Source organism: Miniopterus schreibersii (genome assembly GCF_964146895.1).
Source record: "Miniopterus schreibersii genome assembly, chromosome: 11".
Taxonomy (NCBI): domain Eukaryota; kingdom Metazoa; phylum Chordata; class Mammalia; order Chiroptera; family Miniopteridae; genus Miniopterus; species Miniopterus schreibersii.
Window position 1 is genome coordinate 31,410,109 of NC_138111.1, and position 13,996 is coordinate 31,424,104.

The 13,996-nt window shown below is 43.7% G+C and overlaps 1 protein-coding gene across 2 annotated transcripts in view; it reads left to right on the forward strand.

The window, feature by feature from the left end:
* FRMD3 (FERM domain containing 3) overlaps window positions 1-13,996 on the forward strand; it is a 202,248-nt gene that overhangs the window by 134,125 nt on the left and 54,127 nt on the right. For both annotated transcript variants that reach the window (XM_081152115.1, XM_081152114.1), the window contains exon 6: window positions 2,821-2,944. In XM_081152115.1, the coding sequence (XP_081008241.1) occupies window positions 2,821-2,944 (124 nt within the window). The remainder of the gene's footprint in view (window positions 1-2,820; window positions 2,945-13,996) is intronic.

A 13,996-nucleotide genomic window follows, 5' to 3' on the forward strand; every position in this document is an offset into this window, starting at 1 on the left:
GAATACTTAGAAATCCTTAATCATTTTTAAACTGCCTTTTGCTTCAGGTGAGGTCAGAGTTAAAGAAAAGCTGTCAGGAACAAGATGGGTCTGTGACTGGCGAGGTGTTGGCATTTACATGGTCAGCAACCTTGTGCAGGTTCTGTGGCGTTTCTTCTCGTAGTTTTGGGGCATTTTCCAGGCTACTTATTTGCGGTGTTGAGCAACACAAGTTCATTGCTCCTCACAGGTTTTCCTGGAGAGAGAAGGGCCCCCACAACAACACATTCCCTCACCAACCACTGTGCCAGCTGACATTTGCCCCGAAGATGACCCAGTTTCGTATCAGTGGCCTATTACCTGTGGAAAATGGAAGCAGTGGGTTGTACCATCCCCTGAGTTTTAGGCCCCTAGCCAGCTCACAGGGCCATATGTATGCGAGTGTGTTTGTGAGTACGTGTGGGTGTGTTACGTGTGCTTCTTTTGAAACTTACGTTGAGTAAATCACCAATTTATGACTCTTTCTTACCATTGATCCCTTTGGGCCCATTTATGTTTGGTTGATTGGCTTCCCTTTTTTCATTATTTCTAATTTCCATTCCTAAAGGCAACATCTGGGTTCAGGCATAGCTTTGACTTTGCATACGTCCTTATAAAATGACTAGTATTGTAGAGTGTGTGCACACTTTTTTAAGTTTTGTAAAATAAATGAGGCTGTAGTCATTTTATTCCTTTTCATGCCCCGAACACTGTTTCGTGGATCTATTTATGTTGCTGGGTGTACATCCATGTTGCTTTTCATTGCTGCAATGTATCCAGAAGGCATATCGCCCATATTTTATGTATTCCTCCCACCGACAATGAACACTCAAGTTGCCTTTGGATTCTTTATTTTGCACTCAGAGGTTTTCTAGAATATATGCCCAGAAACGGGATTGCTGGGTCATAAATTTGACTAAATACTCCCAGCTGTTCTCTAAAAGAGCTACATGTATCAAGAATCCTTCAGAAGTGTACAAGCATTTGCATTTCCTCACACACAAAATCTGCCAACACACAAAATCACCTGACTTTTTGTTAATCTTATAGGTGTAAAGTGTTATCTAGTTGTTTGGGTTTGCATAGCTCTGATTGCAGGTGAGTTTGAGCATCTCGCCATACACTCGCCCTTTGAGTTCCCCATATTGTGAACTGGCTGTTTATATCCTTTGACCAATTTCCTGTTGGTCTTCCTGCCCATTTTCTTACTGAATTTTGAGGATTTCTTCTTAAGCCTTTGCTAGCTTTACATTTTGCAAATATGTTCTTTCAACTTGTCACCTATTATTTTGACTCTGATGTCCTTTAATGAATAGAAATATTTAAATTTTGATATAATCAAATTAATCAATTTCCCACCTATGGGTGAAGGTATTTTGGGTTTTATTTTAAAAGTTCTTCCTCATGTGGCATACATTTTAGGTTGTTTTAAGAACTCTGTAATTTTAATTCTATTAAGAGGCTCTAAAGAGCTTATCTTTCCTCCCAGGTTTGTCCTTTTACAGTCATTAGGTGATTCAACAACGAAGGGACAGTGGATACAAATTACAAAGTTGTATGTGATTTTGCAGACATGCTCAAGGCATCTTGATTTTTAAATCTATTTCAAAGTCATGTTGGTGATCAAGTTCTTCTAATACAGTTTTCTCACCATCTTTGATCTATTTTCTGAGATGCTTGCCCCTTCCTGGCTCATTTTCCTTATCAAGCTCATGGAATCCGTAGAATGTATTTCCACCGCCGGGGCATCACCTTTGCTGCCCCAGGCTGTGGTCCATGCACATCTAGGTCTGTCCTCTCCTCAACCCTCTGGGTGCTCAGAGATGTGCAGAGATTTCTTTTTACACTTAAAGACTGCAGATGCCCTGAATTAGAATCCAGCAACAACCTTAGTCTGATATGCTCATCCATACTTTGATACACACTCCTTAATTAGAAGAACAATCCATTTATTTTTATGTGTAGTCCTCTTGGGTGCCTTCATGTTGTGATTTTTCATTGCCTGAGCCACACCTACACAAGCCTCAGAGCAGGCAGCTCCAGCCAGGGAACGCCTAGACTCAGAGATTAGCCCCGAAAGGAACCATGAGGGATGTTCAGTGCTTTCCAGATAGAAATGGTGTATTACCTCCTATCCTGGGGAGCATTTGGAAATATTGGGGGGACCATTTTTGGTTGTCCCAATGACTAGGTGTGCCACTAGCACTTAGTACCTGAAGGATAGGGGTGCTAAATGTCCTACTATGTCTTGGGAGGTCTGAAACAATAAAGAATTGCTTAGCCCTCATAGTACCCCATTGAGAAGCAATGACTCAAATCCCTTTATTGTATAGAAAAGAAATGAGACTGGAGAGGTTGGTGAGTGCCCAAGCTCACACAACTAGTCCTGAAGCAGACTATAAGCTCCTAGACACTCAGGCTGTGGTCTTTCTTTCTTTTTAAAAAAATACATCTTTATTGATTTCAGAGAGAGGATGGGGGAGAAAGAGAGAGAGAGGGAAACATCAATGATGAGAGAGTCATTGGTCAGCTGCCTCCTGCACGCCCCCTACTGGGGACCGAGCCCGCAACCCGGTCATGTGCCCTGGGCGGGAATCGAACTGTGATCTCCTGGATCCTAGGTTGATGCTCAACCTCTGAGCCATGCCGGCCAGGACAGGCTGTGGTCTTTCTATGGATGCAAGTACATTTCATTGGGTGAGCTCATTCCAAGCTTTTCTTTTGGGTGGCAGGAGCCATTCCACATGTACCCTGTTGTTGTTTCTAATTTTTCTGTCTCTCTTTATTTTTTACTGCTTGCAGCTGAGCTTGGTGATTATGATCCTGATGAGCATCCTGAGAATTACATCAATGAGTTTGAGATTTTCCCTAAGCAGTCACAGAAACTGGAAAGAAAAATAGCAGAAATCCATAAAAGCGAACTCAGGTAATGGGGGAAGATGTTTGTGAAGATGGCAGAGGTGCGGAAATATTCTCACTGTGGGGGATGTGGAAGCTGTGCTGTGAAGGAAGAATACCTGTAATGTAGGGGCACTGTCTCAGGTGTCAGAGCAGTATTTCTGGGCACCATCAAATCCCTCCATTAATAACGATTGCAATAGTGTGGGGTCCCCTGGGCGGCTGTTTATGAACCATCAGCATTTATTAGAGTCACATATTTTCTTATGAGTTTTAACCACCCTGAGTTTCTGAAAGTGAAATGTAGGCTAAATAAGTAATCTTCTGTTTTGGAGTTTGCACTGCCGCTTCCCTCCTGTGGCCATTGCTGGAAGCTTAGACTCCAAGTAGAGTAGAATCCCTCGACTCGACAGGGTTCCCTTTGCTGAGCTGCTTTCAGGGTGACAGATTCAGCGCCTTCTCCTCTTCCTTGTCTGTGAGGCTCTGGGACAGTTGCTCAGCAGAGTAGTAATGGCTGGAGTAGCAACATCACATATAGTATCTACTGTGTCCGACGCTCTTCTAATTACTTGCACATATTGACTTATTTAATCTTCACAACAACCTAGGAGACAGGTGTCATAGTTATTCCTACTTTACAGATGAGGGAACTGAGGCACAGAGAGATTAAGCATCTGACTCAGGATCACACAGCTAGTAAGTGGCAGAGGCAGGATTTGAATCCAGGCCTCCTGGCTCCAGAATCTGTGCTCTGAAGCATTGTGTGATGCTTCCGCTTTGCATAGGCTACCAGGAATGAAATGAAGCATGTATAGGAATCATCAGCAATTTGGAATTCAGGTAACTTAGTTTTCCTAGCCCATAACTAGAATTCAGATCTGTGCAAATCACAGAAAAATTCATTATGATAATCATAGTAAGCTTGGGCTGTGCTGTGACAGGTATTGACGAAGAACTGCAAGAGCTGAGAGGCTTCTATCTTCTGGGCCTCTGGTAATGATAAAAAAGTTAGTGCACTGGTTTATGACTTCTGGAACAAATTACTGTCCCCTTGCGAGGGAGGGCTAGAGCTCCCTACTTTATGCTGGCACTCCCCCTTCTGGTGAGTCTGAGAAGAGCATGCATGTGGGCATTAAAGGTAGCTTATTTCAGCTCCGAAAACATGACCCTTGTTCTTAGAGATAAAGATGATTAGACATAAAATATCGTATCAGTTAAAGAAAGCAGCATGCCATCTCTATGGGTAATTTTAGAGTATTGCCTCCTAGTGAAAAGTTTTGTTGAAAACATAGGACACTCTTGACTACTCTTTTTACATTTCGGGGACAAGCATACTCAAGGTAAAAATAAAGTTCCAATATCCAGTTGAGGGGTATGTGGACCAGCAGTGTCTGGTGAGCCCAGGGTGAAGCCCTTTGGACAGAGGAGTCACATCCAGTGTGTAGAGTGGCAGGAGAGGAGAATGGAAAGGCCTGTTGCGATCAGAATTTGCAGGGCCCCCAGTGTTTGAAACATATGGTGATAATAAACGTTTATTGAGCACTTAGTGGATAACAAAACACTGTGCTGAGTCTCATGTGTCTTCCCCTTCAGTCTTCCCCAGCTCTGTGAGGTCGCAAGGAGAACTGCGAGGGCGTTTCCCTGTGTGTTTTTGCTAACCCTCAAGCAGTCGTGCATTTCCTGCTGCATCGGTGCGGCAGGGGGAGATGTGAGGTTTGGATGGGAAGAGGAGAATAGAATGAGCTGATGCTGCAGAGAGGGCTGCCTTCTAGAATCGGCTGGAACCCTGCCGTAGAGGCTCAGGTTGCTCTGGGGGTTCAGCGAGCCCTTTGCACGCAGGTCCTAACAATGTTGACCTCGTGTGGGAACCGGATTGCGCCGCCGGCCTGACAGTGTCAGGAGGGAGATGTAAGGGGAAGAGATCATTAGGAGGCTGCATCGAGGTGTCACCGTTTTAGTCTCCAAGGTTGTCGCAGCACCCATGACCCTCCCACTCAAACGGGGAATGTGTGATCGTTGGTCTATTGTTATGGAAACTTCCTGAGAGGATTCCAGTTGGCGATTTTGGGGGTTTGAGTGACCCCCCCCCAAAAATAACCTCCTGCTTTCTACCTGATTTCCGAACCAGCTGAGAGAAAGCAAAAGAGACACTCAAACATCAGGGGAGATGATGATGATTTACAGTGAGAGAAACATTTTCACCTGTGGCTTTCACAGCCTTCTCCAGCCTTTTTCACTTGATTAGAATCGGTCCCCCGTGCTCCCTGAGGAAGGGACAGAGGCGGTGAATCTTGGGGGAAGATTAATCCGGGGGAAGGAGGAGCCCCCTCCCCGCCCGGAGGCTCCCGCTGCCTGGAGTGAGGGCTAGGATGGCCTGACAGACACGAGCAGAGGCCCCTGTAGGGGAGGGACACGTGGGAGAGGCTCCTTGGAGTTCTGAGGTGCTTGAAAATAGAAGATCAAGATTTTAGTAAGTATTAAGTGCTCAGACTTCTTTTATTTGTGGGTGAAGATTGGAATTCACTCCTTGCTTCCTTAAATGTGCCATATCTTTGACTGAACAGGACGGTAGGGAGAAGTCACAGTTTCACAAATCTAGTTTATTGATCATCTCTTTGTCAGTCAAGAATAACTAGATTTTGCTGAGGAAACAACCCCCAAAGCTCAATGGTTTAGAACAAGAAAAGCTTTTTTCTTCCTGTGCTGTGTGTCTACCAGATGTCAGCGGAGGTGTGGGGGTGTGTGGAGGGGTGTGTGTGTGTGGAGGGGTGCGTGTGTGTGTGGAGGGGTGAGGGTGTGTGTGTGGAGGGGTGGGGGTGTGTGTGGAGGGGTGAGGGTGTGTGTGTGTGGAGGGGTGTGTGTGTGTGTGTGTGTGTGTAGGGGTGAGGGTGTGTGTGTGTGGAGGGGTGTGTGTGTGTGTGTGTGTGTGTGTGGAGGGGGGTGTGTGTGTGGAGGGGTGGGGGTGTGTGTGGAGGGGTGTGTGTGTGTGTGGAGGGGTGGGGGTGTGTGTGGAGGGGTGTGTGTGTGTGTGTGTGTGTGGAGGGGGGTGTGTGTGTGGAGGGGTGGGGGTGTGTGTGGAGGGGTGTGTGTGTGTGTGGAGGGGTGGGTGTGTGTGTGGAGGGGTGAGGGTGTGTGTGGAGGGGTGTGTGTGTGTGTGGAGGGGTGGGTGTGTGTGTGGAGGGGTGGGTGTGTGTGTGGAGGGGTGTGTGTGTGTGTGTGTGTGTGTGTGGAGGGGTGGGGGTGTGTGTGGAGGGGTGGGGGTGTGTGTGGAGGAGTGGGGGTGTGTGTGGAGGGGGGTGTGTGTGTGGAGGGCTGGAGGGTGTGGGGCTCTGTCCGTCTTCACCGCTAGGGCCAGCCCAGGCTTGAATTTGCCAGTTGTTGAGCCAAAGGGAAAAGAGAGATCTGGAAGGTGTTGCTTCAGCTTGAAAGTGATGCACGTGGCTTCCACTTAACCACTATGGCCGTGACTAGTCACATGGCGCTACCCAAGAGCAAGGAACTGCAATTTTTGAGGTGTCCAAGAAAGTGCAAACTGGAAACAGCTGCTGGTAAATAGCTCTTAATGGCCTTCACAGTATCATTAACTAATAGTTTTTAAAAAATAGACTTTAATTTTTAGAGTAGATTCTGTGGAAGGCACAGAGATTTTCCCTTTACCCTCTGCGTAGCCTCCCCCAATATCCATGTCCCCCCACCGGAGTGGCACATTTGTTACAGTTGATGAACCTACATGGACACATCACCATCACCCAGAGTCCGTAGTTTACCTTGGGGTTCACTCTTGGTGTCGTATATTCTGTGCGTTTGCACAATAGTGTACTGACACGCATCCACCAATAGAGCATCATACGGAATACTTTCGCCGCCCTAAAAATCCTCTGCGCTCTACCTGCTCATCCCCCCGCACCCCTGCAGCAACACACTTTTGGTCTATTCACCGCACTGAAGGACATCTTGGTTGCTGCCAAGGTTTGCACTTGCGAGTGAAGCTGCTATAAACACCCAGGCAGGTTTTGGTGGGCATATGTTTTAACCTACTTTGGGCAGATACCAAGGAGAGCGATTGCTGGATTATATGGTTAGACTATATTTTGTTTTGTAAGCAACTACCAAACTGTCTTCTAAAGTAGCTGAACTATTTTGCATTCACACCAGCAATGAGTGAGAGTTTCTATTGCTCCACATCTTTGTCAGCACTTGGTGTTTTCAGTGCTCTGGGTTTTGGCCATTCTAATATGTGTAAAGATAATGGACTTTTATTTAGAATGACTTTAAAGAGGCAGCTTTGGGCCTCATAATATAATATCCTGTGAGCTAGAGGATGAGATGTGTGATTCACATTATTGAATAGATGTCAGTGCAAAAACCTACTAAGGCTGAATAATTCTTCTAGATCAGATGTCATTAATTTGGTTTTTATTTTTTTGACTTTTTGGCTTTTTGGGCTGTATGGTCTTTATTGAAGCTACTCAGTTCTTCTGTTGTAGAGCAAAAAAAAAAAAAAAGATATAGACAATACATAAATAAGTGGGCTATTATTCAATAAAACTTTATTGACAAAACAGATGGTGGGCCAGATTTGACTCATGGGTTCCAGTTCACTGACTTCTGTTCTAAACATGTGGCAGAGCAGGTCTAGAATCAATTTCTGCTTCATTCTTCTACCTCCATAGATAATTTTAAGACAAGATCCATGTGTGTTCTTAAAACTATGTGTAAAAGAGAATCGCCTGTAATTTACAGATTTCATTTGAGTTTGGTGTGCAGAGATGAGGCCCTGCTACTAGGGCTGTTTTAGAAATAGGTCCTGTCTCCCCCTGGAGCCTCTGGTAGCTGTGCTAAGCCATTGCCACAATTCCTAGGGCCATGACAGTTCTGTTACCTTGGACTCTTCTTGGTTTCTGTTTCCACAGCTTTACTCACGGCCCCCTGGGTTCAGAGGGACTAACCCACTCCGTTAGTCCCCAGGGCACTTACAGGGTTGAAGGTCAAGAATGAGCTTGATTTCAGTATCAGAAACCCGATACGCTTTTCTGAAGGTTTTCCTAGAGTCTCTGCTCAGCTAGTCCTCTCATTACCAGTTCAGCAAGTTTCTTAGTAGAGATAAACATACTTGCATTAGCCTCAGTCATAGGTCCTCATCTTTTAAGTGTCCACAAAACTCAGTTGGTGGTGAAGTGATTTTGAGGAAGTACGGTAGCCCCCCTTTATCTACAGTTTCACTCTCCACGGTTTCAGTTACTCACGGTCAGACTTGGTCCAAAAATATTAAATGGAAATTTTCAGAAATAAACAATTCATAAGTTTTAAGTTCTGAATAGTGTGATGAAACCTCATGCCATCCTGCTCTGTCCCAGGGACATGAGTCATCCCTTTATCTAGGGTATCACCTCACACTGTCACAAGAAGATGGGTGAGTGGAGTACAATAAGCTATTTTGTGTGTGTGTGTGTGTGTGTGAGAGAGAGAGAGAGAGAGAGAGAGAGAACGGGCCAGATTCACATAACTTTTATTATAGTATTGTTATAATTGTTCTATTATTAGTTATTGTTGTGACTCTGTTATTGTGCCTAATTTATAAACTAAACTTTATTATAGGTATGTATGTATAGGAAAAAGACTAGTATATGTAGGGTTTGGTACGGTCTGTGGTTTCAGGCATCCCCTGGGATTTTTGGAACAAATCCCCCACAGATAAGGGGGGATTACTATGTTCCTTGCCCTTAAAAAGCAGAAAAACTATCCAGTTATCCACCACCACAATGATCTAATGCAGTGAGGTTTGTGCTGGATGGAATAATGACACTGAGTGTGTTTTATCCAGTCATTATCTCTTTTTATTTCTCAAAACTTGCATTCTCTGTAAACCATATGCCATGGCTTCCTTGCAAGGATTTATAGTTTCTAGAAATAAGTGCCCTGCTATGATAAACACCTTCTACCTATGCTTGTGATGAATAGATCACAAGGGCCTCCTTAGGAAATGCTCTTGTGCAGTTTTGAGAAGAGTGTTTATTGTGTAAAAGGAAGAGGGGAAATGTCAGGTTATTTTGTAGCTCTAATCTTTCTTCAAATGTGCTTTCCCTCTGTCATCTTTCCTCCCCCTCTCCCTGTGTCCTTTGCTTTCTCAAGTCTCTCATTCCAAAACCCCAGAATCCCTCTCCCTGGTAAGTTATCAAATCCATTTCCATTCTCTCTTGTTAGTTGGTGTAACACCTTTATTAGGAATGGGAAGACAATGATTTGGCATCACATGCTCCTCCTCTAATATCTAAATCCTTGCTTTATGTGGCCCAGAGTCAGGGACTTTTCTAGGGAGGGTTGGGCCAGGGGCACATGATATGCTCACCTAAGCCATCGACGTTTTTTTTATACAGATGAAATCTGGATAAAGTGACTTGAAGGGAGAAAGAGCAGTGGCACTGAAGTATGAGATGGCTATGCAGAAAGAGCGAGGGGTAGTATCAACAGCTGGAGTCAGCTATTTCTAAATACATCTTTGATCACCCCTGAAACATGATTCTAGGTCATACGTAGAGTCAAAGACCTTTTGAACTTTTGATGAGACCGTAACAGTGTATTTATCTACTTATCCATCTGTCCATTCACAAACCATCCATGATTTATCCATGCGTCTGTCCATCTGTGCATCCGTCCATGTACCCATCCATGATTCACCCATACATTTATGCATCTATCCTTCCATCCATTCATACAATAAATATTTATTGAAGGGAAACTGTCAGGAGCCATAGAAGTGCTGGGGGACCTGGCTCAGTGATCTTTAGGTGCTTCACCACCAAGCTGGGATCCCCTTCATCATCTGTACACCTCCATAACTTCATGTTTTGAAAAATTTTATCTGAAAGACAATATTCATGAAGCAGCAGTGAATTTGCTTCCTACTTTTTATTAGTCATACACAGCTATAACTACCATTCAGAGCCTTTGAATATCAAGAGGTCACTAGCCCAAAGCAAAGAAACTTGATGCCCAATCATTACACTTGAGGGACTCAGAGTTCAAAGCAGGGATTATAAAATGACAGCCCTTGGACTACACTCTGGCCCAGATGTATATTTTTGGGTCCAAATAATAGTTTTTAAAAATGGAATCATTTTACACAAGTTCCAGCTTTACTCATAACTGGGTGATTTGGTAACACTAGGCCCCGACCCCTCTATGGGAGCACTCAGCTAGAGCTAAGCAGCAGGGCCTTTAAGAATCATTTGCTTCTGAATCACCATCATCCTCATTCACTTTCTGCCTCCACTGGTATTGACTTTGCCACCACCTTCTTTCACCAATAAGAAAGAAAAGCAGGAGAGATTAACTTATCCAAGGCTACACAATTATGAAGCAATAGACCTTGACCTGAAACCTGAGTTTTCCTGTACAGTGCTCTGATATCTCTCTCAGTTGCTGCTCTCTCTAAGTCTTGTCTTTGCCTGGCTTCAGGGCATCATCACTGCTTTCCTCATAGCATGGCATTTATCCCGATTTGCAGTGTTCTCTCTAATGCTCTGCATAGAAATGGCCCCGAATGGTCCAAACTCAAGGAGTTTGCCAGAGATAATGTTCCTCTATAAATAAAGAATCAGAGGTGAGAGACTGGGGACTCTCACTTCCAGTTAGGATATAGAAAAGCATGAGGCATTGATGTCCCCCCAACACCAAGATAACATCAACAAACTACATAAACCCCAAAAATCATATTTGTAAAACCTGTCTGATTGCTGAGTATACAAAGAAATCCAAATGTACTAAAATCCAGGTCATCATCCTGAGGAGAGTGAGACCTGCAGCTGCTTTCACTTTTGGAGGTGTGGTGGGAAGAAGAGGAATAGGCCATGACTAGGCTGGCTTGGCTGATTGGGACCCCAAAGACAGCAGTGACAGAGTGAGTCGTACCTTTCCACCATTTGGCCCCTGGCCTTCACTGAGTGAATAGGGGCAGTGTGCTGAAGCTGGACAGGATGGGAGAGCTGAGTGAAATCCTTCTGAGGCACTCCAGACCTTCAACCAGGGCCGGGCAGCTCTTGCCAATGGCAGGGATAGGACCACAGGAGGAAAAAAGGTCTGAAATGCAGAGAGCCAGGGGTGATACTACAGAGCAAAGATGCCCTGCAGCTCAAACGTTGGCAGCCAGGCTATAAAATATAGAGAGTTCTCCAGAGTCTCATGGGTGCTAAGATCCCAAGCCCTGCCACAGGGCAAGTCCTGAGGTCACTCACACATTTGAAGCCAGTGGTGAGCAAAATCTAACAAAAGTTGCAACCAAGTTGCAGAAAAAAATGAACCTAACTCAAGTTGAGAATGCTTCTTTGCTATAGAAGACCATTATATTGGTCTTCTACCCATGAGTTTAATTCTAGAGCTCATAGACCCAGATGAATCAGGTGGAGCCAAATCCACCCCCTTCCGTGCCATCTGGGCCCTGAACAGTCCAGACCATTGCTGGCAAGATCCACACCTTATTCCACAATTAATGTCCACTAATAATTTACATTCCTTTTTGGAACACTATATGTTTTTGCACTCTATGTAATGGAATGCTAAAGGCAGATCAATAAGAGAGAGAGTGCTCCCTTTGGCAAAAAGTACTCAGGATGGGCAGAAGGGAGCTATACAGCTAAATACATAATTACTTGGCCTCACCTAATTTACCACAGAAGCATATCTTTAGAGAACTGTTAGGTCTTAAAAAATAATTCAACTAATCACTGTTTTTTATTTCTAAATGTCTCATTAGAGACACTATTAACCTCAGAACAGTTCCTGATGCAAGATTTAAAGGCTAGGAAATCATTATTTTCCATTACCCAACAGAGTTTTTGCCAGAAACAAATGTCCAGTGAGGGATTTGAGGGAATAAAACAAAGCATTTCTATTTAATTGATCTCAGCCTCTTTCTGAAAGCCTGATCATTAAACAGTTTCTTCCTCAGTGAATGAGGGGGTTAAAAGAGTTTCTAGTGCTCCTGAGTCTGCAGCTCTCCTCCACTGGCTTTGAACCCCCATCTCTGAACATCTGTAGTTAGCCTCTCTCCGTGCGTGGCTTTTTAGATGAAATCTTTTCAATGCCCGGCCATTGGAGATCTGCAGGCTAACCCAACGCAAACAATAACAATTGGAGGACTTTTACTTTAAAGAGGGGCCTTTGCTTTGCTGTAAAAATCTTGACGTGCTGCCTGGCATTTCCCCCAATGTCATATTTCTGTGAGTCATGTGCAGGGCTAAGGGGAACCTATGCTCTGTGCCAGGCGCTACTCTAGCTGCTTGCTGTCTGTTAACTGCTTGGTCTTTACACCAAATCCTGGAGGTAGGTGCTATTTCTGTATTGTCCTGTGGAATCAAGGAGATATAGCTTCACTTATTCCCCATTCCTGTGTTCAGTTCCCAGACCAGGGTTCGGCTAACTTTTTCTGTACTAGGCCACTTAGTAAATACTTTAGGTTTCGCAGGACATATGGTGTCTTTGCCGTTGTTCAGTTTTGCCCTTGTAGCATTGACAGCATGCAAATGAATGGGTGTGGCCATGTTCCAATAAAGCTTTATTGACATTTAATAACTATCTTTATTTCCTGGTGAGAAGTAAGATACTACTTTAAGAATTTATAAGAATGCTATGGAGAAAGCAATACCTGTATATACTGAGAAAACTTTTAAAAAATCCTTTTCTCTATCCCCATCAATATAGTTGGTGACTTTTTAAAATCTATTGTTACTTTATATAAAAAAAAATAATTATTATGGCTGTGACTTGAAAAAAAAAAAAAGAAATGGTCAAAGCACAATAGAAGCTGTTGGATTGAAAGGGCCCACAGTGCTGATCAGGGTGAATAAATAAAGATGCTCCTTTTATACATCATCGGTGAACTTTCAGAACACTGACTAAAGAGGAAATCCTGAAAGCCTTAGAAAGACTTTATTTTTCTAAAGCAGGGGTTTGAGTTAATTCCTCAGGAATATATTCTGTAAAGGATGGATTTAAAAACTCTCTCTCCTGTTAAAAGAAACAGGTAGCATATGTGGCTACCTTCCCTTCCTTTTCCAAGTCCCTGTGGGTAATAGAAAAAGTACTAGAAAGTGGATACAGGGAAGAATGCCACCTTTGGATCAGTCCTGAGGTATCTCTGGAAGACAGGAAACAGAGGAAATCCAGGGCAAACACATACATACGGTAGGAGTGGTTCTGGGTGCTCCAGGCAACAGATACACAGTGGCCGTCATGGTGAGTGGGCACCTGCATTTGGAGCAGCTGGGCAGCTCTCCCCCCTTCCTCTGCTTCCAGGTTTGAGCTGGGGGTACCCTGTGTAGGGGACAAGACCCAGAAGGAACTAGAAGCTTCAGCCTGAAATCAAATTACTGACACACACTTCCCACATGGCACATCCCATCCTTCCCTACAACCTTTGGGGACTGCTGCATTCAATAAATAACATCAAACCTAAAGATGACTGTCCAACCAAGGATCATCAAGCACTTAAGGAAACATCAGTTCAATCAGTAAGACACTCTGACTCCGAAAATGAAGGGACCATCACCAAGAAAGGAGCAATAATAGAGTGAACAAGGTTGAACTTTAAAAGTGTATATAAGAGATATAAGGATAATAATAAAAGTTTATTTTTCATAAAATAAGAACAAACAACTGTTTCAAGAACCAAATACAGACATACCTTAGAGGTATTCCAGGTTTGATTCTAGACAACAGCAAGCAAATAAGCCATATGAATTTTTTAGTTTCCCAGTGCATATAAAAGTTATGTTTACACTATACTGTAGTCTATTAAGTGTGAATAGTATTATGCTTAAAAATGTACATACTTAATTAAAAATACTTTATTGCTAAAAAAAATCTTACCACCATCTGAGCCTGCGGCGAGTCACCATCTTTTTGCTGGTGGAGAGCTGACGACTACTGATGAGGGTGCTGGCTGCTGAAGATTAGGGTGCCAAGGCAATTTCTTAAAGTAACAATGAAGTTTGCCACATCAATGGACTCTTTCAGTTGGATTCCTAGAGGCCACTGTAGGGTTATTAATTGGCTTAATTTCAATATTGTTTGTCTCAGGGAA